General features: G+C 44.9%; 1 protein-coding gene across 1 annotated transcript; it reads left to right on the plus strand.

Moving 5' to 3' along the window:
* Window positions 1-11: 11 nt before the first annotated feature.
* Window positions 12-27,753, plus strand: LOC143789382 (lanosterol synthase-like). The gene is made up of 22 exons (XM_077279000.1): window positions 12-164; window positions 481-640; window positions 950-1,088; window positions 1,720-1,828; window positions 5,204-5,325; window positions 5,448-5,544; window positions 6,130-6,265; window positions 6,479-6,587; window positions 6,906-7,024; window positions 7,104-7,201; window positions 8,951-8,978; window positions 19,423-19,479; window positions 19,685-19,756; window positions 20,343-20,393; window positions 20,583-20,732; window positions 20,809-20,905; window positions 20,983-21,088; window positions 21,665-21,730; window positions 22,374-22,454; window positions 23,135-23,299; window positions 23,682-23,760; window positions 27,518-27,753. Exons 1-22 carry the CDS (start codon window positions 109-111, stop codon window positions 27,662-27,664), a joined length of 2,244 nt encoding a protein of 747 aa, XP_077135115.1. The 5' UTR covers window positions 12-108; the 3' UTR covers window positions 27,665-27,753.

Raw genomic sequence — 27,753 nt, forward strand, 5'->3', positions numbered from 1 at the left:
GGAAATGTAGTCCTTTACTGTAACACTGACTAGGGCTTGGGGAGCTTCAAGAACTACAAGTCCTAGAATGCTTTGCGTTTAATGCAGTAGCCACTTTGGTTTTAAAGGATGGATCTATCGTTAGACTGTAACCAGGTGAAGCGCAGAGAAATGAGTGAAGGAACGTGAGTATTAGGCAGCTGTATGGGGACGGTCCCTGGAATCTCTGCTGCATAGGCATATGGGGGAGCACAGACTGTAGAAAAGCAAACTTTACAAATGTGCTGCCTGATCTAACACTATTGCATCATATAGCCTTGAATAGAATCAGTTTTTGGTGCTTACAGCCCCGGAGTGATTTTGTAGTATTCTACTCATGTCATCACTCCTGCTTATAAATGGGAGTTGCTATTTATGCAGTTGTCCGATATTTTAGTCCACGTACTGTAGTCATTGTAATGAAAGAAACCTAAAAAGTAATTTTGCAATGTTTTGTTCCAGGCGTCTCCGCAGAAGGGGGGGTCCGTACAAGACCGATCCAGCAACAGACCTCACACGCTGGCGCCTCTCGTGTACGGAGGGCAGGCAAACCTGGCGCTATGTGGAGGGAGAAGATCGCCCACAAACTGCCCTGGAGGCGCACTCTCTGGGGCTGGACCCGGTACATAAGACTACTTAAATTCAGCCCGTATTATACGCTAAGGATTTTAGAGCAAAAAAATGATCCAGTATTAAAATCCCTTTAAATAACTATAATATTATTTTATTATTAGAAAGTGAAACCCTCCCTTTAACTGCAGGAGAGCAAACACCAGGGGTTGTCCACCTCTGGGGACATTTTTGTCATTGCCGATCTGCTTTGAGCGCAGCCCTGTGCCCGGCGTTCATAGCAGATGAGCTGAATGTCTGATCTGTTCTAGGATCTGTTAATGGCGCTGATCATCAATAACGCGGATTTTGCTTCCTGCAGAACGAGTTTTTTAAAGACTTACCCAAGGCGCATACGGCCCACGATGGAGCAGAAAATGGACTAACTTTTTATTCTGCCTTACAAGCGGAGGATGGGCATTGGGCGGGGGATTATGGCGGACCACTGTTCTTGATGCCAGGTGAGGCTTTTCAGCGACATTGGACCACTATGACTAGATCTGTCTGCCATAGAATATACTCACGGTAAGTCCTCCTTCAGACTTCTCATAAGAGTGCTATCAGTGTTTTCCACGGATAGCGCTCGCACCTACAATAGTGAATGCGGTCAGTCATATGTCCGTGATTTTCCGGAGACCGAGTGCAACAACTGTGATCTGAGTGTCTGATCATAAACAGCACGGCAAGACTAAGGCTGCCGTCACACTAGCAGGATTTGGTCAGTATTTTACATCAGTATTTGTAAGCCAAAACCAGGCGTGGGTGATAAATACAGAAGTGGTGCATATGTTTCTATTATACTTTTCATCTATTTGTTCCACTCCTGGTTTTGGCTTACAAATACTGATGTAAAATACTGACCGAATACTGCTAGTGTGACGGCAGCCTAAGGGTCCGTAAAAAAAATGGCCAGCAGTTAGATGACATCCGAGTGTGGTCTGTTTTTACGGAGTGTTATGTTGGAAAAGAATATAGAAAAACTGATGACACTTGGATGAAACTCTGACCAAAAATCACTGATGAAACTTGGTCAGTTTTTCATGTATGTGAAAAAAACTTGTGAATGTGGCCTAAACCTGTGACACTTTTTAGGTCTCCTTATTGTATGTCACGTGACACAGACACCCCTCCCTGACGCTACCAAGAAGGAGATGGTGCGCTACCTGCGATCTGTGCAGCTACCTGATGGCGGATGGGGCCTGTGAGTATCTGACTGACTTCATATTTTGTGATCACCCATGCCGCATACATAAAGCAGGGTGCAGAATCTATGTGCGCTGTATATGCGCACAGTCAGACAGCCGTATAAATCGCACTGAGATCAGACTGCAATGCATGGACTGGCCGGTGACTCTCCCAGCCCGAGCGTGACAGGTTCATGTATTTCTATGCAGCTGTCACTCTCAGGTCAGGAGAACTGCATTCTGTCCGAGCACTGAGGTGCAATCTCTGTCCGATCTATACGGCCATCTGACTTTGCCCTTTGTATGTATAAGGGTATGTGCACACGTCTTTTTGGGGTCTGCGGATTTTTCCAAACCGCAGGTAAAAGGCACTGGGTTTTACCTGCGGATTTCCTGCAGAATTACTGTGGATTTATTTCGGATTTTGTGCGGATTCCTATTGTGGAGCAGGTGTAAACCACTGTGGAATCCGCACAAAGAATTGACATGCTGCGGAAATGTAAACCGCTGCGTTTCCGCACGTTTTTTTCCGCAGCATGTGCACTGCGGATTGCGTTTCCCATAGGTTTACATTGTACTGTAAACTCAGGGGAAACTGCTGCGGACCCACAGCTGTGGAAACGCAGCTAAAACCACAGCGTGTGAACATAGCCTAATTGTGCAGGATACCTTTAGGCCGGTTTCACACGTCAGTGTCTTCAGTACGTGTGGTGACAGTTTCCTCACGTACCGGAGACACTGACACACGTAGACCCATTAAAATCAATGCATCTGTGCAGATGTCATTGATTTTTTGCGGACCGTGTCTCCGTGTGCCAAACACGGAGACATGTCAGTATTCGTGGGAGCGCACGTATTACACGGACCCATTAAAGTCAATGGGTCCGTGTAAAACACGGACCTCACACGGACATTCTCCGTCTGCAGTCCGTGTGCGTGCAGGAGACAGCGCTACAGTAAGCGCTGTCCCCCCCACATGGTGCTGAAGCCGCCATTCATATGTTCTCTGCAGCAGCCTTTGCTGCAGAGAAGATATGAATAATAGTGTTTAAAAGACAGATCTATGTGTCCGCCGCCCCCCCACCCCCTGTGCGCCCCCCTGCTGGTCAGAAAATACTCACCCGCGTCCCACGTTGGCTGTCGCTCCTTCCTCTCTGCCCCGCGGCTTCCACTGTATGCGGTCACGTGGGGCGGCTCATTTACAATCATGAATAGTCGGCTCCACCCCTATGGGAGGTGGAGCCGCCTATTCATGACTGTAATCGCGGCCCCACGTGACCGCATACAGTAGAAGGCACGGGGCAGAGAGGAAGGAGTGACAGCCAACGTGGGAGCGGGTGAGTATTTTCAGAACAGCGGGGGGGGCGCACAGGGGGTGGGGGGGCGGCGGACACATAGATCTGTCTTTTAAACACTATTATTCATATCTTCTCTGCAGCAAAGGCTGCTGCAGAGAACATATGAATGGCGGCTTCAGCACGATGCAGGGGACAGCGCTAAACTTTAGCGCTGTCTGCACGCTCCGTGTGGTACCCACTCGCCACACGGGTGGCACACGTGTGCTGCACGTATGGCCTACGTGAGCTCACGGGCACACGGACACGGATAACTCCGGTACCGATTTTTTCCGGTACCGGAATTATCTGGACGTGTGAGACTGCCCTTAAGGTTTACTTCTAGGTTTATCTAGACCGACTGTGAGAGCACTAGCCAAAGGTTAATTGACAAGTTTCCAGAGTATTTATTTATTTTTTTAAACTTTGCATTACCATTTAATTTTTAAACAGGTATTTTGTTTGTTTATTTGTTTGTTTTTGCATTTTCCTTTATTTTTTTTTCTCCCCTTCTTCCAAGAGCCATAACTTTTTTTTTCTGTTGGATGGACGAGTTATAGTTTTGATTGGCATAATTGAGTTAACTGTATAATGGCTGAAAAAACGGGTAAAATAAAATTTCAAGTGGAATGAAATGGTGAGAAAAAAAAGCAAAAAACACAAATGTTTGGGTTTTACTGTTTACTGCATTAGGTGTGTGGGAAAAAATGACTTGACATTGATTCCTTAGGTCAGTACAATGACAGTCATACCTAGCTAGTATAGTTCTTGTTTGGTTTGTTTGTTTTAGCAGATTTAAATTTATATATATATTGTTTTCGATTGCTATTTTCTGATGCAAATAGCTTTATTTTTCTTCTGTGAGGACTTTTTTTTATGTATTGATTAGCGAGCCATAGTATTTATTGAGGTATGTATGATTTCTTTTCATTGCATTTTGGGGGGGAAGGCATGGTGACCCAAAAAATGTCAATTCTGTAGCTGTGGCAACCCCCAATCACATCGCGATTGGTGATGGTATAGGCGTGTATTGGCAACCAAACTTTTTCAATGCCGCTGTCAACGACATATACTGTATATAACAAAGCCAGCACCTGCCCTGTAAGGAACGGACTTCTACACGTTCACCAGCACATGAAGCAGCCGCTGATTGGCTGCAGTGCTCACGCGGCATAACATTAAGTGAGCCCTAGGAGACCTGATGCTGCTGGAATGGCACTGGTTAGTAGATGCTTTTTTATTTTATACTGGGAAATATATCAGCTGAGAAGGGCATGTCCGAATGGTGGACAGCCCCTTTAATGAGTTCTTTTTAGACGTGGATTTGGTCGTGAATTACTTCTTTTTGTTTTTTGTTTGCCAAAAATCAAATTGGTAATTATAGATTCTATGGGTTTTTTTTCTTTATTTATTGAGTTAGAAAAGAAGGAAAGAAATACAATCACAAGGCACTAACTGTGCCAAAATGAAGAAAAATCACGATGAGAAAGTAGTAACCATAGACAGTGTTATCATTTCCAAGGATCTGGCACCCAGACTAGGACCTCATCATAAAACATAGATTGAAGGCAGAATATTAATTCCCTAAACATAATCTGGGTCAAAGTGATCTAAAAGCAACATATGAGTAAGTTCAGAAGAAAAAGAGAGAGAAGCAGAAGAGAGAAAGAGAAGAGAGGGAAGGTGGGAGGGCAGGAAGGAGAGGTGAAAGGTGGATGTATGTAAGGATGGGGCTAGAGAAAATGCGGATTCAGTTATCCCCAGTTAGAGCCAGATATTCACCACAGGATCTAAATTGCAGCCAGTAAAACCAAGATTTATAAAAACGTTTGTTATTGATTGTAGAGGTCAGGTCCTCCATAAGCGTCACATCATTCACCTTGGCAAGCCCTTGGAAGATTGTTGGGGTGGCGCCTTTTTTTCCATAGTAGAGGAATACACGCTCTGGCAGTCGCGATTAAGTGTCTCAATATTGAGTTCCTGTGTATTTTTAATGGTACATGACAATGATGGATATTGGTTCTATGTTCCCATAGTAAATAACTCTCCTAATCGTAGGCATATTGAAGACAAGAGCACTGTATTTGGCACGGCTCTCAGTTATACCTCTCTGCGGCTTCTCGGAGTGTCGCAGGATGATCCAGATATGACCCGTGCTCGCAACAATCTTCACAGTAAGGGTAGGTTCACACGAGCTTTTAACTTTAGCACATCTCACACTTGCTGACCATTTGCAGCAGATAGTCAGTATCTATATATATTTTTTCCATGTTTGGTCTAATGCATCTTACTTTTGTTGCAGGTGGTGCCATTGGAATTCCTTCTTGGGGGAAATTTTGGCTAGCTGTGCTCAATGTGTACAGTTGGGAGGGAATGAACACGCTGTTCCCGGAGATGTGGTGAGTTTCTTTTAGAATTATTCAGACCTGATATGACACTATTGGTGGCTGTGACCATCAGAAAATTATCCATACCTTTATTAGTGGGATATACTAAAAGTCATACGACTATGGGCCTGGACCCCTGCATCAAGTTTCAAGCAAATTGGATTTCTTGCACTTAAGTGTTCGGCAACGCCAAGGGTGCACCGCACACCGGTACTGGGTGTGATCAGTCATTTTCAGGCTCCCTTCAAAAGGGTTGTCCACTATTCCGACATCCCTCTTCTGAATCCCTATGTTCCCCCCTTGTAAAATAATAACACCTATACTCCCCTCCGGCGGTGTCGCTCTCCCGGGGCTCACGTGACGTAACAATTAGACATGGGTGCCGACACCGGTTGAACGGCTCCAGCACCGGAGGTGAGTATAGGTGGTACTATTTTACAAGAGGGAAACATAGGGATTCTGAGTAGTGGACAACTCCTATTAAGCAGCACTGCTCTGCGTCACATTTAGTCACCGCCTGTCTCTTACTATCTTGCAGGGACAGTGATGTGAATTCTCCTTTACTGATTTTCTCTAACGTCCACCATTGTCTTGTAGGCTTCTTCCCCAGTGGTTTCCGGCCCACCCCAGCACCATCTGGTGTCACTGCCGTCAGGTTTACTTGCCCATGAGTTACTGCTATGCTACACGTCTGAGGGCCTGTGAGGACGACTTGATCCGCAGCTTGAGACAGGTAAAGGCATAACAAGAACTTGTATCTAGCAAACAGGCAATCCCTGCATGTGTTACAGCTGTCGAACAGCCGTGAGACATGTGTCCGCGAGGAGTCAAACCTATTTTTCGAGCACTCCGAAGACACTCTATTAGCACTCGAGCATGTTCAGATAACACCTTACCCGAGCACGTTCACTCATCACTAGTATCTCCACATCTGCTTCTCATGCAGGAGCTGTACGTGCAGGAATATAGCAGTATAAATTGGCCCACGCAGAGGAACTGTGTTGCTGCTTGTGACCTGTACACACCGCACAGCGCACTGCTGGACATTGCTTACGGTAAGAGGCACTGATTATGGTCAGAATGTTGAATGTAAGCCCGCGATGGCAGTGTCCTCGCCCCTCTGTATCAGTCTGTAATTGTTAGTTTGCTCACTGTAAGGGATGTCTGTAATTTGTATGTAGCTCCCTCTCATGTACAGCACCATGGAATCAATGCTGCTATATAAATAAATAATAATATTAATAATAATAATGTGGCATTTGCACCTATGTAATTCTGCAGATATATGTGGCTGCACAATAACGACATTTTTTAGCTATACTCTAGATATAGTATTTTATTTTGATCAGTAATTTTTGCCCTTTTATTCACAGTCCTGCTGAATATATACGAGTCGTACCACATTCCCGCCCTTCGCCGACGTGCGGTGCATGAATTATACGACCATGTAATAGCAGATGACCGGTTTACAAAGTGTATCAGCATTGGTCCAGTAAGTGTCATGGAAACATGAGTTATTTTTTTTTTATTAAAAATGTCTGGTCTTAAAAACAAATCTTCTTGTTTCACAGATCTCTAAAGTGATTAATATGCTGGTCCGGTGGCATGTCGATGGACCAGAATCTCCTTCATTTCAGGAACATGTAGATCGCATCCCTGATTACCTCTGGTAAGTAGTGATTCCCCACCCTGGGTCGAGTGTTATGATCCGGTGACTTTGGAGCCGCATGAGACTTTCTCAGGAGAAGTGGAATCTGTGCTGACAAACCCTGAACTTAACACCGCAACTAGAAGTAGCCGTGGGGTGTGCCTAACAAACCCTAGACACCTGGACACAGCCGGAGGACTAAATACCCCTATAGATAGAAATAGGAATACTCACTTGCCTCAGAGCAGAACCCCAAAGGATAGGCAGCCCCCCACAAATATTGACTGTGAATAGGAGAGGAAGGACACACACAGAGAGAAAACAGATTCCAGCAAAAGAGGCCACTCTAGCTAAACAGGGAAGGATAGAACAGAATACTAAGCGGTCAGTATTAAAACACTAAAAATATCCACAGCAGAAAATACAAAAAGTTCCACAATCTAACTAAAGACATGGAATGTATATCTGCAACTCCTGAGAATCCAGCAAGACTGAGAAATCACTGACACAATCTAAGCTGGACAAAAAAGGCACTGAATAGCACTAAATCATAAACACACGGCATGTGTGCCACGAACACCAGACACTTATCTTTGTAGATTTGGCAGCAAGGCAGAGGAACCAGGCAAGGAAAAACCTCCAAAAACAATGGACAACTGGCAAGGACTAATGAATCCTGCTAACCTAAATACCCCAGTCAGAACTGCAATCAGCAGAAACACCTGACCAGGGCTGCCACTCAGAAGCAACTGCATTACCACCTACAACCACCGGAGGGAGCCCAAAAGCAGAATTCACAACAGCCGAGATACAGGTCTTAGTGCTCGTGTTCTTAATAAGATCCTATGATTACAGCAGCCTCTGCATTATATGGGCATGTAGGTCATAGGAAGCTGAATATAATGATACCTTGATATCTGCGATCTGATGTCTTATTCCTGAGAAATCCACAATTTTCTTAGGTGTAAATGAGCTGTTAAGATCTATGGGCCGGACATAGATCTCCCTGAGAATCTGCCTCCAGGCCTTGTTTTAAATAGATGGGGGTATTACCAGTGTGACGTGTAATGGTTACCAGTGTGACGTGTAATGTCCGTTCTCTGCTCTCCTGATCTCACTGCAGAACTGTGTGTGATTATACCTGACACATCTGCAGGTTCCTCTCAGCTTCAGCTTCCATCTCACAGGCAGACAGTATTGCAATACAGCAGAGCTGTGAGAGCTGCAGCAAATGTGTAATAAGACAAAGTTCAGTTCTACTGTTCTGTGTTAGTTACACTGGTAACGCTCCCTGCCATTCAAAATTAATCTCTGGAGGCAGATTCTTATGCAGATCAGTGTCCGGCCCATAGCCTAGAACAGCTCCTTTACATATAAGAAAAACGTGGATTTCTCTGGAATAAGACATCAGATCACAGATATCAATGTATCATGTTATTCAGCTTCCTATGACCTACATGCCCATATAGACGGCTTAGGAGGGTGGATCCTACTGACAGATTCTCTTTAATAACATGTGCATTGAGAGGAAGAAGATATCTGCAAGTGCGACACACACAGCTGAGCTGTGAAGGGAAAGGCGTCTCAGGTACTGCACATGGGGACCTAAAACTATTGCACCTGTTTTCTTTTTTTATTAGAGCTAGATGTTACTGTACAATGTAGCATAAGAATTCACCTCGAAAAAAAAATATTTTATTTTATGCTGCCACATGTAACTGAAACTTAGTTCCTTTCTCCATTTTTCTTTAAACAATGATCTTCTTGCAGGCTCGGATTGGATGGAATGAAAATGCAGGTAAATGAATTCTTTTTAATCTTTTCTTCTTCCTATACACTTGGAAAATAGGAACTAGACAACCCTTTAGTAATGGGCACAGGGTGATGAGAAAAAAAATTTCTTTATCGCCTCTGTAATAATTATAGGGGATAATTCAGGAGACTCTTTGCGTGGAACAAGACAACAGGACACAGTTTTATAAGTGGTAAAGTTTATATTATCACACGGTGATTCAAGCAGGTGCAGAGAGAAACTCAAGTCCACAACACTTGGTCCAAATAATAAACGCAGCTTCGCAGTCAATAGGAAACTTCAGAGTTAGATGCAAACAAACAGAAAGTCTATGAAGCACAGTTATACTTGAGGAAACTTGACACGAATAGATCCTTGACTTAGTCCAGACACAGATAGATATGCTATTAGGCAGTTCAAATCATATCTTAGCTCAACCAGGGAGGCCTGGTTAATAGTCTCAGGTTTTGCAGAGCAGAAACAGCTTACATGTCCAGCAAATGCAGATGGAAGTAACACGAGCAGCAGATGAAGGAGGATTACTGAACACTGATGTATGCAGCAGGAACTCAGAGCAGAGTGGCAGGATCTCCAAAACAGGTTCACAGGAGCAGGTGCAAGTGCAAGGCCAGGGAGTAATAAGGAGCTGGATGCAAAGCAGAATAATCTAGCACAGACTGAAGGCTGGGGTGGAGTTTTATAGCAGGAAGACAAGTGCACATGAGACCAAAGACGCCATGTTGGAAAAGGGCAGTAATGCACAAAAGGTAAAAAATGTTCAGAGTCCTGACAGCCTCTCATTGGGGGACACAGGAACCATGGGTGTATGCTGCTGCCACTAGGAGGCTGACACTATGCAAATAAAAAAGTTAGCTCCTCCTCTGCAGTGTACACCCCACCGACTGGCATTATGCTCTTCCGTTTAGCTTAGTGTCAGTAGGAGGTGGACACGGGTGTTTCATTAGACCCTTATCTACCTCAATGTGTGTCGTTTCTTTTCAGGTTTTTCCGGAGGGATACAGGGTGAACAGTCACACCTGTAGTCCCATAATACAGACTATGAGTACGGCGTGTACTGCCACCTCGTATCCTCATAGATCCCTCTCCAGGACCAAGAGCCTAGCACACCAGCGTGCTTAGAAGTCCGGTCCTGGCTCTGTCCCCCACCCACTCGCCCACCAGAGCCTGTCGGTTGGAGGGGAAGAGGACGTCCATCACAGTTCCGTGGACGTCTCATTCCCCTCAGGTTAGTGTTATGATCCGGTGACTTTGGAGCCGCATGAGACTTTCTCAGGAGAAGTGGAATCTGTACTGACCGCAAACCCTGAACTTAACACCGCAACTAGAAGTAGCCGTGGGGTGTGCCTAACAACCCTAGACACCTCGACACAGCCGGAGGACTAAATACCCCTATAGATAGAAATAGGAATACTCACATGCCTCAGAGCAGAACCCCAAAGGATAGGCAGCCCCCCACAAATATTGACTGTGAATAGGAGAGGAAGGACACACACAGAGAGAAAACAGATTCCAGCAAAAGAGGCCACTCTAGCTAAACAGGGAAGGATAGACCAGAATACTAAGCGGTCAGTATTAAAACACTAAAAATATCCACAGCAGAAAATACAAAAAGTTCCACAATCCAACTAAAGACATGGAATGTATATCTGCAACTCCTGAGAATCCAGCAAGACAGAGAAATCACTGATACAATCTAAGCTGGACAAAAAAACACTGAATAGCACTAAATCATAAGCACACGGCATGTGTGCCATGAAAACCAGACACTTATCTTTGTAGATTTGGCAGCAAGGCAGAGGAACCAGGCAAGGACAAAACCTCCCAAAACAATGGACAACTGGCAAGGACTAATGAATCCTGCAAACCTAAATACCCCAGTCAGAACTGCAATCAGCAGAAACACCTGACCAGGGCTGCCACTCAGAAACAACTGCATTACCACCTACAACCACCGGAGGGAGCCAAAAAGCAGAATTCACAACAGGGGACATCCAGGCCGGCAGCAACCTGGTATCCGTTTTCTCGTCTGCCGTGAGTAGCTCTGCACTGCAGACTGACACCCCCCTCTGCCCCACTGTCCCTTAACCCACTCGCATTTTCTTCAGGGACCTCTTCAATATGTCTAACTCTAAAGGGGGCTGCTCTTGTCCTCCTACTTCTTCCTCTTCTGCCTTAGTCAAGTACTTTGCATGTTCGTGCTGTAACAGCAAACTTCCCTCAGTTCAGTCCTCTCCGCTCTGTCAGGCCTGCAGCAACCCGATTGTTCCCACCGCCCAGGATCCCCCGGCCGATCCACCCGAGAGTGATACCCCCATCCCAGGCTGGGCTTCCTCTCTGTCACAATCGGTGGCCGATCTAACACTGGTGTCTCAAACCCTGGTGTCCGTGCTGGACCGATTAACTCTGCAGACCCCCGCAGTAGCCAGCGGGTCGCAGGAGCCTCCGCCCAAGCCTTCCTTGATTAGCCGCAAAAGGTCCAGACAGGAACGTCGGTCTGAGTCCTCTTCTCGCTCCATCTCGCCAGTCGGTCCTCTGCGGTCGGCGTCCTCCCTCTCCTGAGTCAGGCGAGGCGTTCTCTGATGCGCTTTCGGAGGATGTTTCGGAGCTGGATTCGAACCAAATCGCTACCATGAGGGATATCGTTCAGAATCTCATTGGAGCGATAAATCTAACCTGTGGCATCAAGGAGTCCTCTACGGAACCCACAGATCAGGCGGTTTCGTTTAGACGGGCTAAACCACCTTCCAAGTTTTTCGCTCCTCACCCGGAATTCGAAGAGATTATGACCAGAGAAAGAGAGAACCCAACCAGACGCTTTCAGAGAGGAAAGCGACTTGGCGTTTTATATCCCTTTTCTCCGGAGCTCACTGCTAATTGGACTGCTTCTCCTTCGGTGGACCCTCCAGTTTCCAGACTGTCCACCAACACAGTCCTCCCACTGTCCGGCGGAGCATCTCTGAAGGATTCTAACAATAGAGTCATAGAATCTTTCGCAAAGTCAGCCTTTGAAGCGGCCTCAGCTAGTCTTTGCCCGGCCTTTGCTTCCACTTGGGTTTCAAAATCCATATCCAAATGGGCCAAACAGCTCCGTCAGGGCATTCTGGACGGGGTTCCATCTGGACAGCTGGTGGAACTTGCCAACCAGATTTCTCACGCAGGTGAATATCTGGTCTCCACCTCCCTGGACGCTGCGTCTTGTGTGGCTCAGGCGTCCGGCAACGCGGTTGCCATCCGCCGGACCGTTTGGCTTAAGGCCTGGCAGGCGGATTTGTCTTCTAAAAAGTCCCTTAACAGCCTGCCTTTTCAGGGGTCTCGTCTCTTTGGTTCTAAGCTGCACAAAATCATTAAGGACGCTACAGGGCGCACAAGTTCCCTTCTTCCCCAGGCCAAGCCTCGTCGCCCTCCTCCTAGACATCAATTTCGGTCTTTTCGGCCTTTTTGTCGCTTTGCGGCATCGAATTCCTTCTCCCAGCAGCAACAGAGGCCACAGGCACGTCATGAGAAGAAGACGGTATCCTTTAGGCCCACTCCTTCCTGGCATCCTCGCTACTCCCAGGGTAGATCTTCCAGGTCCAGGACTGGAGGAACCACCTCGGCATGACTCTCGGCTAGTCGTCAGCCCACCTCCCAGGCTGGGCCGCCGTCTCCTCTTCTTCAGGGACGTCTGGATCTTCTCAGTAGAGGACGCATGGCTCAGGGAAGTTGTATCCTCGGGATACAAGATAGCGTTCGTTTCACGACCCCAGGATCGTTTTTTCGAATCCCGATCTCCAAGAGATCCCACTCTAGTTCTGGGTTTCTTTGCAGCCATCACTTCTCTCCTCAAAGCCGAGGTAATTGATTCCGTCCCAGAAAAAGAACGGTTCACAGGTTTCTATTCAAACCTTTGTGGTACCGAAAAAAGACGGCAGGGTGCGTCCCATCTTCTGATATTCCCGGGACATCACCGATACCTGCGCTTTGCAGTGCTTCAGGAACATTTTCAGTTCGTCGCCCTGCCGTTCGGTCTTGCAACCGCCCCAAGAGTTTTCACGAAGATCATGGTGGCGCTGATGGCCATCTTGAGGGTCAGAGGCCTGGTTCTGTTTCCATTCCTTGACGACATCCTCATCAAGGCTCCGTCCTTTTCTCAGGCCCACGAAAGCCTGTCCATCGTTCTCGACACCCTAGCCCGTTTCGGGTGGCTGGTCAACCAGAAGAAGTCCTGCCTTATTCCTTCTCAGCGCATCATCTTTCTGGGCATGCTCTTCGACACTCGTCAGACCAAGGTCTTTCTTCCCGAAGACGAGATCCATTCTTCGTCGGGACATACGCGTGCTCCAGGGCTCTCGGTCTCCCTCCTTCTGTTCGACCATGAAGGTTTTAGGGAGGATGGTAGCAACATTGGAAGCAATTCCCTTCGCCCAATTTCACTCGCGACCTCTTCAGCAAGCCATCCTGTCTCAGTGGAGCAGGTCTGTCTTCTCCCTGGACCGCCCGATCCGACTCTCTCCCCTGGTCAAACGGTCTCTCAACTGGTGGCTCACGTCACCTCTCGTCTCCCAGGGCAGGTCCTTCCTTCCAGTTCACTGGCAAGTGGTGACGACGGATGCTAGCCTACTCGGCTGGGGTGTGGTGTTTCGCCACCTGACTGTACAGGGCCGCTGGTTGGCGCAGGAGTCAACCTTGCCGATCAATGTCCTCGAGATCCGGGCCATTTTTATGTTCCTTCGTCACTGGGAAGGGATTTTCAGGGGCCTTCCAATCCGAATCCACGGCGGTGGCATATGTCAACCATCAAGGGGGGACTCGGAGCGCCTTGGCCGAGGTATCCAAGATCCTCCTCTGGGCAGAGGCAACAGTTCCGGTGATATCCGCGGTGCATATCCCCGGCGTGGACAATTGGGCTGCCGACTTCCTCAGCCGTGAGGGTCTCGCGGCAGGGGAATGGTCCTTGCATCCGGAGGTCTTCCATCAGATTTGTCTTCGATGGGGGACTCCGGACGTGGATCTCACGGCGTTTCGAATGAACAGGAAGGTTCCGCAGTTCGTCTCCAGGTCTCGCAATCCTCTTGCTGTGGGCGTCGACGCTCTGACCATTCCTTCGTCACAGTTCGTGCTGCCCTACCTGTTCCCACCCTTTCCATTACTTCCCAAACTGTTGAAAAAGATCAAAGCGGAAGGGGTGCCGCTCATTCTGATCGCCCCGGATTGGCTCAGGAGAGCTTGGTTCGCGGAGCTCGTCAATCTTCTCGCGGACGCTCCCTGGCGCCTTCCAGACAGGCCCGATCTGCTGTCTCAGGGTCCGATCTGCCACCTGAATTCTCGGTCGCTCAGTTTAACGGCGTGGCTGTTGAGACCGCAGTTCTAAGAGCGTCCGGCCTTTTGGACCGGGTGATTCACACCATGATCCAGGCTCGGAAGCCTTCTTCCAGGATCTACTATCGTACCTGGAAGGCTTACTTCCGTTGGTGCGAGTCCAACCGCATTTCATCTATGTCCTTTTCCCTGCCTTCCATTTTGGCCTTCCTTCAGGCAGGACTGGATTCGGGCCTAGCACACACTGGACGAGCGGTGGATACCGCGTCCATCTTATCTTCCACTTGTGCCGGATTTGGCCAGTTCTCAATTGACTCTCTATTGACTCTCTACTAAGAGTGGGGCTTAACCCTTTGGTGACCCATAAGCTTAAAATGCTCTAAGAGAGGTACATTGATGAAGGTCTAATTTTGACCGAAACGTCTATTGTATGTACTCTCCTTTACTGATTAAATCTTTATTGCATCTCACTACGTGTGTGCCAAGTTATCTCTAATATTATATGGTTTGGGCACCTACTTGAGCACCACAACCAATAGTTGTGCCTACGGCTTTATTTACAAATTCGCTGTCAGTTCTATCTTGGAAGGTGGCCTTTCTTGTGGCCATCACTTCTATCTGCCGCGTTTCCGAGTTGGCGGCCCTGTCTTGCCGTCCTCCATTCTTGGTCATCCACCAGGACAAGGTGGTCCTCAGGCCTCCGCCTTCTTTTCTTCCTAAGGTGGTTTCCACCTTCCACCTCAACGAGGACATCGTTCTACCTTCCTTTTGTCCAGCTCCGACTCATCCTCTGGAGCGATCGTTGAACAAGCTGGACCTCGTCAGGGCAGTGAAGATCTACCTGGATAGAAAGTCCACTTTCCGGAAGACGGATTCTCTTTTCATCATTCCTGATGGCTTGCGCAGAGGCCAACCGGCATCTAAGGTGACTATTGCTCGCTGGATCAGAATGGCAATTCTGATCCTCCTGGGATCAAGGCTCGCTCTACCCAGGCAGTCAGCGCCTCCTGTGCGGTGCACCACAGGGCTTCCGCCCTACAGCTTTGCAAAGCGGCAACCTGGTCTTCCATCCACACGTTCGCCAAATTTTACAAGGTCCATACCTACGCTTCGGCGGATGCCAGCCTAGGCAGAAGGATCTTGCAGGCGGCAGTGGTGAGTCCTCTGGCCTGATGGAAGTCTGTTTCTTCCCGCCCTTGGGACTGCTTTGGGACGTCCCATGGTTCCTGTGTCTCCCAATGAGAGGCTATAAAGAAAACAGGATTTTTGGTAGCTTACCGTAAAATCTGTTTCTTGGAGCCTCCATTGGGGGACACAGCACCCTCCCAATGTTTCTCAGTTTCTGTTGTTTTATGTTCTATGACTGTTCTCACGTTTACAGTTCTCAAGCTTGTGGTTATGGTTTTCATTTCATTTCAATGATCTTTTTATTAAATAATATGCAATATTACAAATGAACTTTTGAGCGAACAAAAAAATATTGACATATTAAGTATATTATTACATCCATTCACGTACAACTTAAGAATGTCAGACAATAAAAAAAGAACTGTATCTGTAAGTGATAGGAAGATGATGTAGGCTAAGAGGACGAGAAAAGAAAAAAAAGGTAAGAATAAGGGGACTTAGGTGGGTGTAGAGTAGGGAGGGGTGGAGGGAGGGGGACAGGAGGGTGGGCACCAAGGGTGAGTTCATTTAGCTGATACTGAACTTAAGAAGGTTAATTGAGATCTGAATTGAGTCCATGGAGACCAGACGTTAAGAAATCTGCTGTGAGTATTATTGACTCTTGCCGCTAATTTCTCCACGTAGTATAACTGATCTATTTTAAGGTAAAGTTGTTGGGTGGTGGGCGTAATAGTTGAGTTCCATTTAGATGGGATTAGCGTTTTCCCGGCTGCTAGAACATATTGAGCTAGTTTTGAAGCTTTGCTGTCTTGAGGCCAAATCGGAAGATTCAAAAAAAGGTTCTCTGGCTTCAGTGTTACACGTTTACCCAAAAGTGTAAATATGACTTGGGATACTTCTTTCCAGAAAGGACAGATCTGTGGGCATGTCCACCAGATATGAAAATAGCTTCCTTCATTGGTCCCACATCTCCAGCAATTATTAGATGAGGCTCTGTGCCATTTATGTATCTGTTTGGGGGTGACATACCATCTTGTAATAATTTTATAAGAGTTCTCTTGTATGCGGACGCAATTTGAGGGCCCATGAGAGTTTTTATAGATATACTTGATGTGTTGCTCAGTTAGAGGGATCCCTATGTCCTTTTCCCAATGGGCTAAGTATGCTCGTTTCAGGGGTGTATCTATGGTTAATAAGGTTTGGTAAATCGTTGAAAGAATTTTTCGAGGGGGTTCAAATCTGGCACAGAGGACCTCAAAGGGAGTTAGTATTCTGTTCAAATCAATTGGCCGGTTTGGTGGAGAGAAAAGATGGGCCAATTTCCCATGTTGAAGAAAGGTGAGGCCCGATAGGCCTGGAATTTTACGTAGGTCATGTAATGGGAGAAGTGACCCATCTTCAAGCAATTGCTCGATTGATATACGGGCAGCGGATATGGGGAGAGTGTCTATCAAATCGGAGACTCTGGTCAATGGGGAGAAGGATGGAGCCAGGGTTTCACCCCACTTCTTCCAGATTTTTAAGGTAGCTAGCGTAAAATTGTTTTTATGGTCCTTAAGATTTAGTATTTTATTGCGGTTTAATAAGATAGAGCGCAGTGGCATGGGAGACATTGCTTCCTCTACTTGAAGCCATTGTTGTTTTCCTTTATCATTTCTGAACCAGTGGATCGTTCTAGCTAGGTGAGAGGCTTGATAGTATTTGACAATGTCTGGGGCACCCATGCCACCTTTGTCTTTCGGTAGGGTGAGGGTTTGGAAATTAATGCGGGGTTTACATTTTTGCCATATATATTTAAAAAATAATGAGTGGACTTTAGTTAGAAAGGATATGGGTATATGGATTGGGAGCATATTGAAGACGTATATAAATTTGGGGAGAATGAGGCTTTTTAGTATATTTTTTCTTCCAATCCAGGAAAGAAAGGGGTCCTTCCAAGATCTGAGATTGGTGGCTGTAGTTTGGTATAGTTTGTTAAGATTGAGCTCAAATAAATCTTTGTGAGACGCACTTATTTGAATTCCTAGGTAAGTTAAACTTTTGGGTTGCCACGGGAAGGGGAATGTAGATTTGAGTTTCCTCATTATATTGTTTGGTATGCCTAGATTTAACATTTCTGATTTAGTCTCATTTATTTTGAAGTTAGATAGTTTGTGGTTATGGTTTTCAACCTTGTTATTTATCTCCTACTGCTTTCTCATTAACTGAAGAGTATAATGCCAGTCGGTGGGGTGTATACTGCAGAGGAGGAGCTAACTTTTTTATTTGCATAGTGGCAGCCTCCTAGTGGCAGCAGCATACACCCATGGTTCCTGTGTCCCCCAATGGAGGCTCCAAGAAACAGATTTTACGGTAAGCAACCAAAAATCCTGTTATTCAGTATACTTCCTAGACTGGCCCCACAACACTGACTATGGAGGAGAGGGGCCGGTTTTGGGAGATGAGTATCATTTTTTTTAAATTCTATTTCCTATCTCCTTTAGATCGCTACTGGACAAACCCTTAGGGTATGTGCACACGTCAGGATTTCTTCAGGATTTTTTGCGTTTTTTTTTAGGATTTCCCTGATAAAAACGCTATAATACCACATAAAAAAACGCATACATTATGCATCGTATCATTTAGAATGCATTCCGCATTTTTTGTGCAAATGTTGCTTTTTTTCCGCAAAAAAACGCAATCCGGAAAAAGAAGCAATATGTTCATTATTTTTGCGGATTTTTTGCGGATTTCCCATGAAATTGGAGTGTCTGGGAAAAAACGCAAAAATTCCGCAAAAAAAAAAAAACGCGTAAAAAACGTGCAAAAAAAAATCGCATGCGGATTTCTGGCAGAAATGTCTGGATTTTGTCAGGAAGATTTCTGCAAGAAATCCTGACGTGTGCATATACCCTCAAACTAAAGGCTGAAATCTATGTCTTTTTTATTTTATTGGTATCTTTGTTGCTTACACCACTGCACCCAGATATTTCCTGCCGTATATCGCCCTTTGGAGGTCCTGTTCGCCCTACAAGCAGTCAGGTTGCCTACATGGTAGAACACTTTATAACGTGACGTGTCAGGAGATTAGTTGGGGTTTATGAATTTAGAATCTCTAAAATTTTTACAACAAAGGGATTCCCAGCATGTTTTTGTTTTTCTCCCCGTGACGATGATGCAATTGTGTTTCTGCTAGGAGGTGTTTGAATTGCCTAACAAATGTTGATTGAGCTACCCTAGTGTTTACCAAGTTCCAGGTCTAAAGTGGTCAGGTTTTGCTCTGATTTTTATTCTCGCTGCTCCCCTGACCATTCTTTTGTTTTGGGATATTTTTTCTATATTTTTATTTTATTTTTTGTCATAAATCTGACATACAGTTTCAGAAATATAGGCCTTTTTTATTTAGTGATAATTTTCATAGTCTTTACAAGGCGGCAGGGCTCACAAGATAATTATGCAAAACAGGTTACATATGCCCTTAGATAACCCTGGGAGCAACGTCTCCTTGGTAAAGAACATAAACATTGGCATTAGATAAAAAGGCCAGAGATCTGGGACCATATGGTGGATTTAAAAAAGAAGAAATAAAAAAAAAATATATATATATATATATATATATATATATATATATATATATATACATATATATATATATATATATATATATATATATATATATATATATATATATATATATATATATATATATATATATATATATAATGATTTTTTTTTCCCTTGGTTCCATAAAATTAGATCAAAAACGGACATGTGTAGAACTTCTTTTGGTCCTCGAAAATCACGGATATGTGAATGGCCCCATAGTGTATCACGGGTATGAGTGCTATCCGTGAAAACCACAAGTTGTACTCGTACGCGACAATCAGACGTCTGAATGAGGCCTGAGTGCGTGTGAGATTTTAGTGATATTTTTAACAACTTGGTAGCTTTTCATTCGTAGGTACCATGTGCTGTGTCCACGTGTGTAGCCAAAATGTAACAGTTGTCTGTTCATTTTTCGCAGGGAACAAATGGATCGCAGCTCTGGGACACGGCATTTGCAATACAGGCATATTTAGAGGTAAAGTATGTGAACTACAAGCAGTTGTGCCTCATCTCGGGGACATTTTGTAAGATTTAATTTATTTTATTTACATTAGTGAAAAAAAACATGAAAAAAAATTACAATAAAGCCCATATTTTTTTTTTCATATCAGTTTCTATAATTTGTTTCAGTATGTTTTTATTGTTTTGTTTTTTTTATTTTTTTTGCCGTCTGTCTACAGGCTGGAGCACACCGGAAAAAACTATTTGAGAAAACATTGGAGAAGGCGCATGAATTTCTTCGTATTACACAGGTGACGTTTTGGAAAATGTTAAAAGGAGCTTGAAGAGATGTGAACACTATATACATCTTTTGAACATTTTTTTTTTTATTTTTGCAGTTGATTATTTCATTAAAATGTTTTGCCTTTCGATTTGTAGAGCTTGCAGGTTATGCTGCTCTTTTTTGTCTTCATTAGTTCAGATGAGATGATGAATCTTGAAGCTAATCTTAGCTTTTATATATATATATGTGTATATATATATATATATATATATATATATATATATACACACAAATAAAATTAACATAAATGAAGAATCTGAGCTTAGATTAGCTTCGGCACAGGTCACAGAGCTTACATGATGCAATGAGAAAAGTATGCTATCGAGCAGCGTGCACTGTTCTGTATTACATGCAAGCTCTACAAGTTACACAGTAGTACATTTTTAATAACCGACAACTGCAAGCCTGTTCTTTTTATTTATTGTGGCATCCCAGGAGTCATACGTTGTGGTTTTTGGGTGACAAAGTCAGATGAGGGCTTGTTTTTTTTCTGTGATCAGTTGTGTTTGTCAGTCACATACACATAATATATGATTAATTTCTTTATGTTGCAGATACCTGATAACCCACCAGAGTACAAGAAATTCTACAGACAGATGAACAAGGTGGGTATATATTATAAAGGAGTGTTCATGGTCATCTGTAGGTTTCCTGAGGGGGCAGGTGTATTTACCATACAAATTATATGACCGTACATCATTCTTCCTAACAAGTGACTCTTTTAGAAACGCAGTATCCGATATCTTGTTTTCCTTTGAGTATTTTCAGTACTATGACTTTTTGTTGTAATCCAGGGCGGATTCCCATTCAGCACTCGGGACTGTGGTTGGGTTGTAGCAGATTGTACTGCGGAGGGGCTGAAGTCTGCAATGCTGCTCCAAGAAAACTGCTCTTTCTTATCTGACCATATTCCGAGGAGCAGATTACGGGATGCCGTCGATGTGGTAAGAAACGTTCAGCCGTGTATGTGGGAATTGGTGGTCTTCTGTGATGTAACTTGATAATTTCGATGTGCTGTAGCTACTTAGTATGAAGAATTCTGATGGCGGATTTGCTACCTATGAAACCAAACGAGGTGGCCGCTTGTTGGAAAGGCTCAATCCCTCTGAAGTGTTTGGTACGTACATAGTAATGTAATAAATACATCCTGATGAGGAGCATGGAGATCACATTCAATGCTTTCACTCACTGCAGGCGATATTATGATTGACTACACCTATGTCGAGTGCACATCTGCTGCAATGCAAGCCTTGAAACATTACCAAGCCTGGGACCCGGACTACAGAGCACATGAAATCGGGTAATTTCTCAGACCTTCTTCTTCAAAGGCAATGTTACATATTCCTGATGTTCAGAAAATTATTTACTTTATATAAATTTGCCTTTCGGATTTGTATGGCAAACTCATTTAAAGGGGTTGTGTGGTCAGAAGATATTGATGCCCTATCCTCTTGACTAGGAGCTGTTCTGCAGTACCTGGCAGTGGCTGCTATACGGAGAATGAAGCTGATCAGTTTGGGTCCTGGGTATCTGCCCACCACCGATCTGATATTGATGGCCTAGCCAAAGGAAAAGTCATCAGTATCTTAAGATTAGAAAACCTCTTTCAGGTTTTTTCATCTTAAAGCACCTTCCAATAATATATTATAAATGCATGACCGTTTGTAAATGATCGAATTCTGGTATTACCGCTGCACTGGCACTTTTAGGTCTGTGACATTGCATCCACAGTACTGTTCTTCTTGTCCAGAATTCCCTTTCCAGCAGGGAAAGCAAATGGCCCTCATATAGAAAGGAGTTCTTTTTCAAAACTATGATAGGCAACTGCACTGATTTTCTTATCGGGACTTTTCTCCTTTTTTTTTTGTTTACTTAGGGAAACTCTCAAACAAGGCCTGGATTACTGTCGCAGGGTTCAGCGTAAAGATGGATCCTGGGAAGGGTAAGTATTCTAGAACTGTGTTATCATTTAGACTTTTGAACTTTTGGTAAAATCCTTCTCTCGATGAATACCTTAAGGAGCGCAGAACCTTGGGCGTAGAACCTTCCAGTAGTAGGCAGAAAAGAAGCCTTGGCTCTGTCTGGTGGGCTAACTGGCCAGCTGAGGTTTGTGCCAAAAGCAGCAAGAGAGCAAAAAAAAAAAATGTGTAAAAGTAGAACCAACATGATCTGAACTCGGGGAAGAGAGCCATGTGCAAAGGGGTCGGAAATCAACTCTGGAGAGCAGTAAAATATGTATAGGGTGGGACTGGTGTGCCCTAGTGTAGTCAACAGCAAAGGGGTTTTACAAGAAGTGTAAAGGTTTAATTTTCTCCGTAATAGCAATGGACCTGTTGGGAGGATAATGGTTTTTGTAGCAGAAAATTTGCATTAAAAAGCTGCCGTGTGAGCACGCTGCCCTCCACATGTTCTCTTGTGTGGCGCTTTCCACATCACCCCCACCAGTTTACTTTTTATTCTACCTAATATCAGCCTCCTAATGACAGATCCTGAACCAATGATGCTGGGTCCCCAATGCTAAGGACAAGAAATGTTGTTGTTTTTTCTTAGTTTAATATATTCTTCTATTTCTCCCCGTTGTCCAGGTCCTGGGGTGTGTGCTTTACATATGGCATATGGTTTGGACTGGAGGCCTTTGCTTGCATGGGATATAAGTACTCAGATGGGTGAGTGTCATCAAGGAGCCGACACGTAGATGCAAAACAATGTCTGATGTTAGTTGTTGAGTTGTGTGCAGTCGTTGGGATTAAGGTTGTGCAAGGGGATATTATTAGTTAAAATGATTACTTTTTTATCTACTATCACTCCAAAAAAATTACAACTTGAGGGTGAAGAGGTTGACCCTGACTTTTATTTTCTTCAGTTGTCCTAAATGGGTATTCCCATCTCTAAGATCCTTTCCCAATATCTAGTAGGTGTAGTACTAATATTATCAAATACCTCCAACTAGAAATGTAGAATAGTTCTTCTGATTCGCTATGTCTCTTACCTCATGTGCAGGGCATTGCAGTAGCTTAGATATCCATGGTTACAACCACTGGCGTAGTGATAGTTGCTACTGGTCGTAACCATGGATACCTAAGCTATACCCTGCACATGAGGTAAGGGACATGACTAATCAGAAGAACTCTACTGAATTTCTAATTGGAGGTATTTGCTAATATTATTATTATTGCACCTGCTACATATTGGGATAGGATCTTGGATATGGGAATGCCACTTTAGCTCTAACAGGCATTTATGTTACCTAGAAACAAAGAAAAACTTAGCAGAGGAAGTTATTGCTGGCATTTGTGAAATGAATTGATTTCTACTAATCCGCCTTGTTGTGTCCTACACCATTCAGTTGCCCGGAGGTCACCCGTGCCTGCGATTTTCTTCTCTCTCACCAAATGGAAGATGGAGGCTGGGGGGAGGACTTTGAATCATGTGAAGAGAGAAGATATGTTCAGAGTGCCAGCTCTCAGCTACACAACACCTGCTGGGCACTGCTGGCTCTGATGGCCGTCAGGTACGACCACTTTTATGGCGACTGGTGCTGGATGTTCTCTTTGCACTGAGGTTTACAAAAGCTGACTGTGCATGTTCCCGGAAATATGGGGCCGGTTCTCGCTGTAGAGCACAATCTGCATTCACACATCCACGTGTCAAGGTCCAAGCATGGATCCATGGACTGTTCACGGGTCTCCTGGCCCAAACTTGGCAGCCTCAAATATGCTTATGACGCTGTCAAGTTCGGATCAGGAGACCCGTGGACAGTCCATGGATTACGGCCCGTGCTCAGACCGTGACGTACGGATGTGTGAATGCGACATGCTTTTTATGTGCTGTACTGATTACAGGGTCGGGCTGTGTGATAGAAGCTTTCTGTTGAGCTTGCTGATCTTTTGCAGGTTTCCCAATGTTGGTGTTTTGGAGAGAGGAGTAAAACTGCTACTGGAGAAGCAGCTCAGCAACGGAGACTGGCCTCAGGTACAGCAAAATATAGAAACACATAAAATAGATTTATATCAAAGAACCTAAAAATGCTTTCATTGTTAAAAAAAAAAAAAAATATAACAAAAATCAGTAATTTATAGAAGCCTTGGTTTGATTCCTCTGTGACTCAAAATAGCCCCCAAATAATGAGGAGTATTTTCTTGAGATACAGTATGGGATATTTGGTGCCTGACATGGGGGGGGTCTTATGGTTTTGGGTAAGATATTAGACCCACAGTATGTTAAGCGCAGAGTTACCATTGCCAGACAGTGTTAATGAGAAATGCTCTTTGTTCTATGATGTAACCTTGTTATGTTGGAAAATCCTCTATAAAATTAATTAAAAAAAAATATGATGGTGCAGGGTTAAAGCTTCTGCTCATAGGATGAGCGTGTTCTGTCTCCAGGTATCAAATGCAAACCCTGTGGAGAAGACAGAAGTGGTTTATTACTGCATTTGTCTTCTTTTTCACTGGCTACATAGCTCTCAATGACCGCTGTGTAGCGTGCCGAAGCATTGGCACTGCTGACCAGTAGAGTGCACTGTCAGTCATTACATGTCTTACGCTGGTAACAGCATTTAACATGTTAACAGCCGTGGGTGGATTGCGATTCCACCCGCGGCTATTAGGGGCTCATGCCAGCTGATGAAATTAGGTAGTCCAACCACGCCCCCACCCAGGGGCGGACACAGACAGCTTGGGGCCCCTGTGCAGGAAATGTGTCTGGGCCCCCCCTCTTATAAAGGCGACAAAGCTACATTATATATATATATATATATATATATATATATATATATATATATATATATATATATACAGTATATATATAGCTCCACACACATACATGTATATATATTAAATAGTCTCCTTTATTATGTATATTGCCGTCCCTTATTATACAGTGCCCTCTCCTATTATGTACTGCACTGTCCCTTACATATTGGATTTTATAGAGCCCTGTGTTTTTATTACATACCGTCCTGTCTTGTTAGCTGTAAAATGCAATGATGGCTGATGGAGCATAAGAAAGCTTCTTTTCTAAAGGAGGAGCTGATGGACTGGTAGTCTGGTCACCGGCTCCTCCATCAGTAGCCATTTTATATCTAACAAGAGAGGGGACCATGTAGTAAAAGAAGGCGCTGTGAATAACAAAAATATCAAGAATACACTATGTAAGAGACTGCACTGTACATAACAGCAGAGGAAGCTATATAATAAAGGAGGGCATCATACATAGCTAGAGAGGATGGTACGTAATAAGGGACGGTGTTATACATAACAGAAGAGGAAACTATGTAACTAAGGATGGTTTTATACATAATGAGTACACTATATACTAAGGGACTGTGCTATACATAAGTGAGTACACTTTATACTAAGGGACTGTGTTAGACATAATAATCGATAATACCGTCTTCCTCCACCTCCCCCTGATCCTAAATCCATTATAAATCCCCCTTCCTCCCATCCAAATCCCCCTTCCTCTCACCCCAGTCCCCCACATCCCTCATTGTCCTCCTCCCCACGCATCCCATTATTGCCCTCTTCCCCACCTCCTTAATTGCCCTCTTCACCACCTCCATTATTGCTTTCTCCCCACCACCCCATTATTGCCCATTCCATCACCTCCATCATTGCCTCCTCCCCACCACCCCATCATTGTCTTTTCCACTGCCACCATCATTTCCTCCTCCCCACCACCCCATCATTAAACATTCCAGGACCTCCATCATTTCCTTCTCCCCACCATCCCATTATTGCCCTTTCTACCACCCCCATAATTGCTTTCTCCCCCACCACCCCTATCATTGCCCTCTCCGTCAACCCAATCATTGCCTTCTGCCCCATCATTGCCTTCTCCATCAACCCTTCCTGCATGAAGGCAGGAAGACAACATATGATGTATGCAGTATGTCATATTTCGTTAAGGGCTTATACAGTCTGGGGAGACTTTTCAAAACTAGTAGTAGGCAAAATGATGTAGCTGCCTACAGTATATCAATGCATCAGTGTATAACTATATATATGAAGTGCACTCATAGTACATACCTATATAATAAAATGCATACATATACTGTAGAATATGCCCATGTATAAAAAACACCTGTGTCTACTGCATATGTGACATACTATACATTAATGTATAAGGGTATGGTTCCACGGTCAGGAATCGGCAAAGCTTTGGATGCAGCACATGTCCGCTCAGTCCAAAGCGCTGCCGGCTTTTGTACGAGTGATGATTCCGCATGTGTTCATTGAACACATGCGGAATCACCGCATCCTATACAGTGGACTGTGATATTTATCTTGCGGAGACTGAGCGTCTCCGCAAGATAAATAGACATGCTACGGTCTAGAAAGATGCGCCGCATGTTCGTCTCCGCAGGGAAGCTGCGGGTGCCGCTGCTTACATAGTAGACATTGGATTCCTTGAAATCTCATGCACTATGCTGTAACATCCGGCTGCTGCGGATTGGATGCTGCGGATGTACACAGCGTCCAATCCGCAGAGTTTACCGACAGTGGAAACATACCCTTATATGTGTCTATGTATTGTACCTGTGTGTTTAATGCAACAGATACAGTATATGTGAAAAAGTCTTCACTGGGGGATGGGCTCAGGGGTCAGTCCCAGCCTGGATCTGATACTGCAGTGATGACTGGAGTCCCGTCAGAGAATAGACCCAGTGATTTAGTGACTGTGTTCCCGAGTTCTGAGCTCTCTGGTCCCTGCTGTGTGTGGATGAAAATCCTGCACTGACCAGAGAACACAAAGCTCCGGGGTCACAGTCAGTAAATCACTGCTTCTAGTCTCTGACTGCAGCCCCTGCCTCCCCTCTTTACTCTGCAAACAATCCGTCACATTCAGACCGTTCTTTACCTCCTGTTCAGGGGGTGATTGAGGTCCTGCACACAGCTGCAGCTTCCTTCCAGGCATGAGTGTGCAGACGCCGTTCTGCACAGGCTGGAAGTGTGTGCAGGGAGAAGGGGATGATCTAACAACAAGCACCAGACAGGAGGAGCAGCTGTGAAGAAGACAGGAGATGTCTCACCTCTGCGCACGGATCCTATCCTGAAGCTGCACGCCGGCAGCTTCCTGTCTCGCACAGACAGCCGCAGCGCGGAATGATGATGTCATTCAGCCGCTGCTGTCTGTGTGAGAAAGGAAGCAGGATGGATTCATTCCCTGCAGAGATCCGTTGCCATTTTCTCTTGCAGGCAGCGGAGCTGCAGGGATTGCTCCCTGCCTGCCGCACATGAGGGCAATCTGGCCAGGGGGCCCCCGGAGCCTCGGGGACGGATAGACTGGCCAGATTGCCCTCTATATTAGCCGCTCTGCAGGGGCCCCCCAGAGCCTCCGGGCCCCGGTGCAGCTGCACCGGTTGAACCGGCGGTATGTCCGCCCATGCCCCCACCACTGACTGGTATCTTTCTGCCTATGCACAGTGTACATAGAAAGCTGACAATTAGTGGTGTGGCCGAGGTTATACAGAGCTCAGGATTCAGAGATCTACAGCAGAGAAAACTGATTTTATCAGAACTCCTGCACCCAGTAAAGTAAGTGGTGGAATCAGGGTCTCTGCCCCTACATCATGCTGCTGTCAGTTGGGATAGCAAAAACCTGGTGACAGATTCCCTTTAAGGCCTGGTCATTAAGGGGTTAAACATGCTCGGATTCAATCCGTCACTTATGAACTCCCCTTTACCCACAGAAACCTGTAATAATACATCTTATATTTTCTTTCCAGGAAAATATATCAGGTGTCTTTAACAAGAGCTGTGCGATCAGCTACACTTCATACCGAAATGTATTCCCCATATGGACACTTGGTCGTTTTTCCCATCTTCACCCAGAGAATCCCGTGGCCGGAGTTCATAAGAGCCGGCATGGCTGAAGGAAGGCAAATAACAGTATGAAGAAATGTCCTGGCTGCTGCCCTGCTGATATTCTTCTAAGAATTAACAGATTAATTTTCCAATTTTA

This window comes from Ranitomeya variabilis, unplaced genomic scaffold, assembly GCF_051348905.1.
Source record: "Ranitomeya variabilis isolate aRanVar5 unplaced genomic scaffold, aRanVar5.hap1 Scaffold_235, whole genome shotgun sequence".
NCBI classification, from domain to species: domain Eukaryota; kingdom Metazoa; phylum Chordata; class Amphibia; order Anura; family Dendrobatidae; genus Ranitomeya; species Ranitomeya variabilis.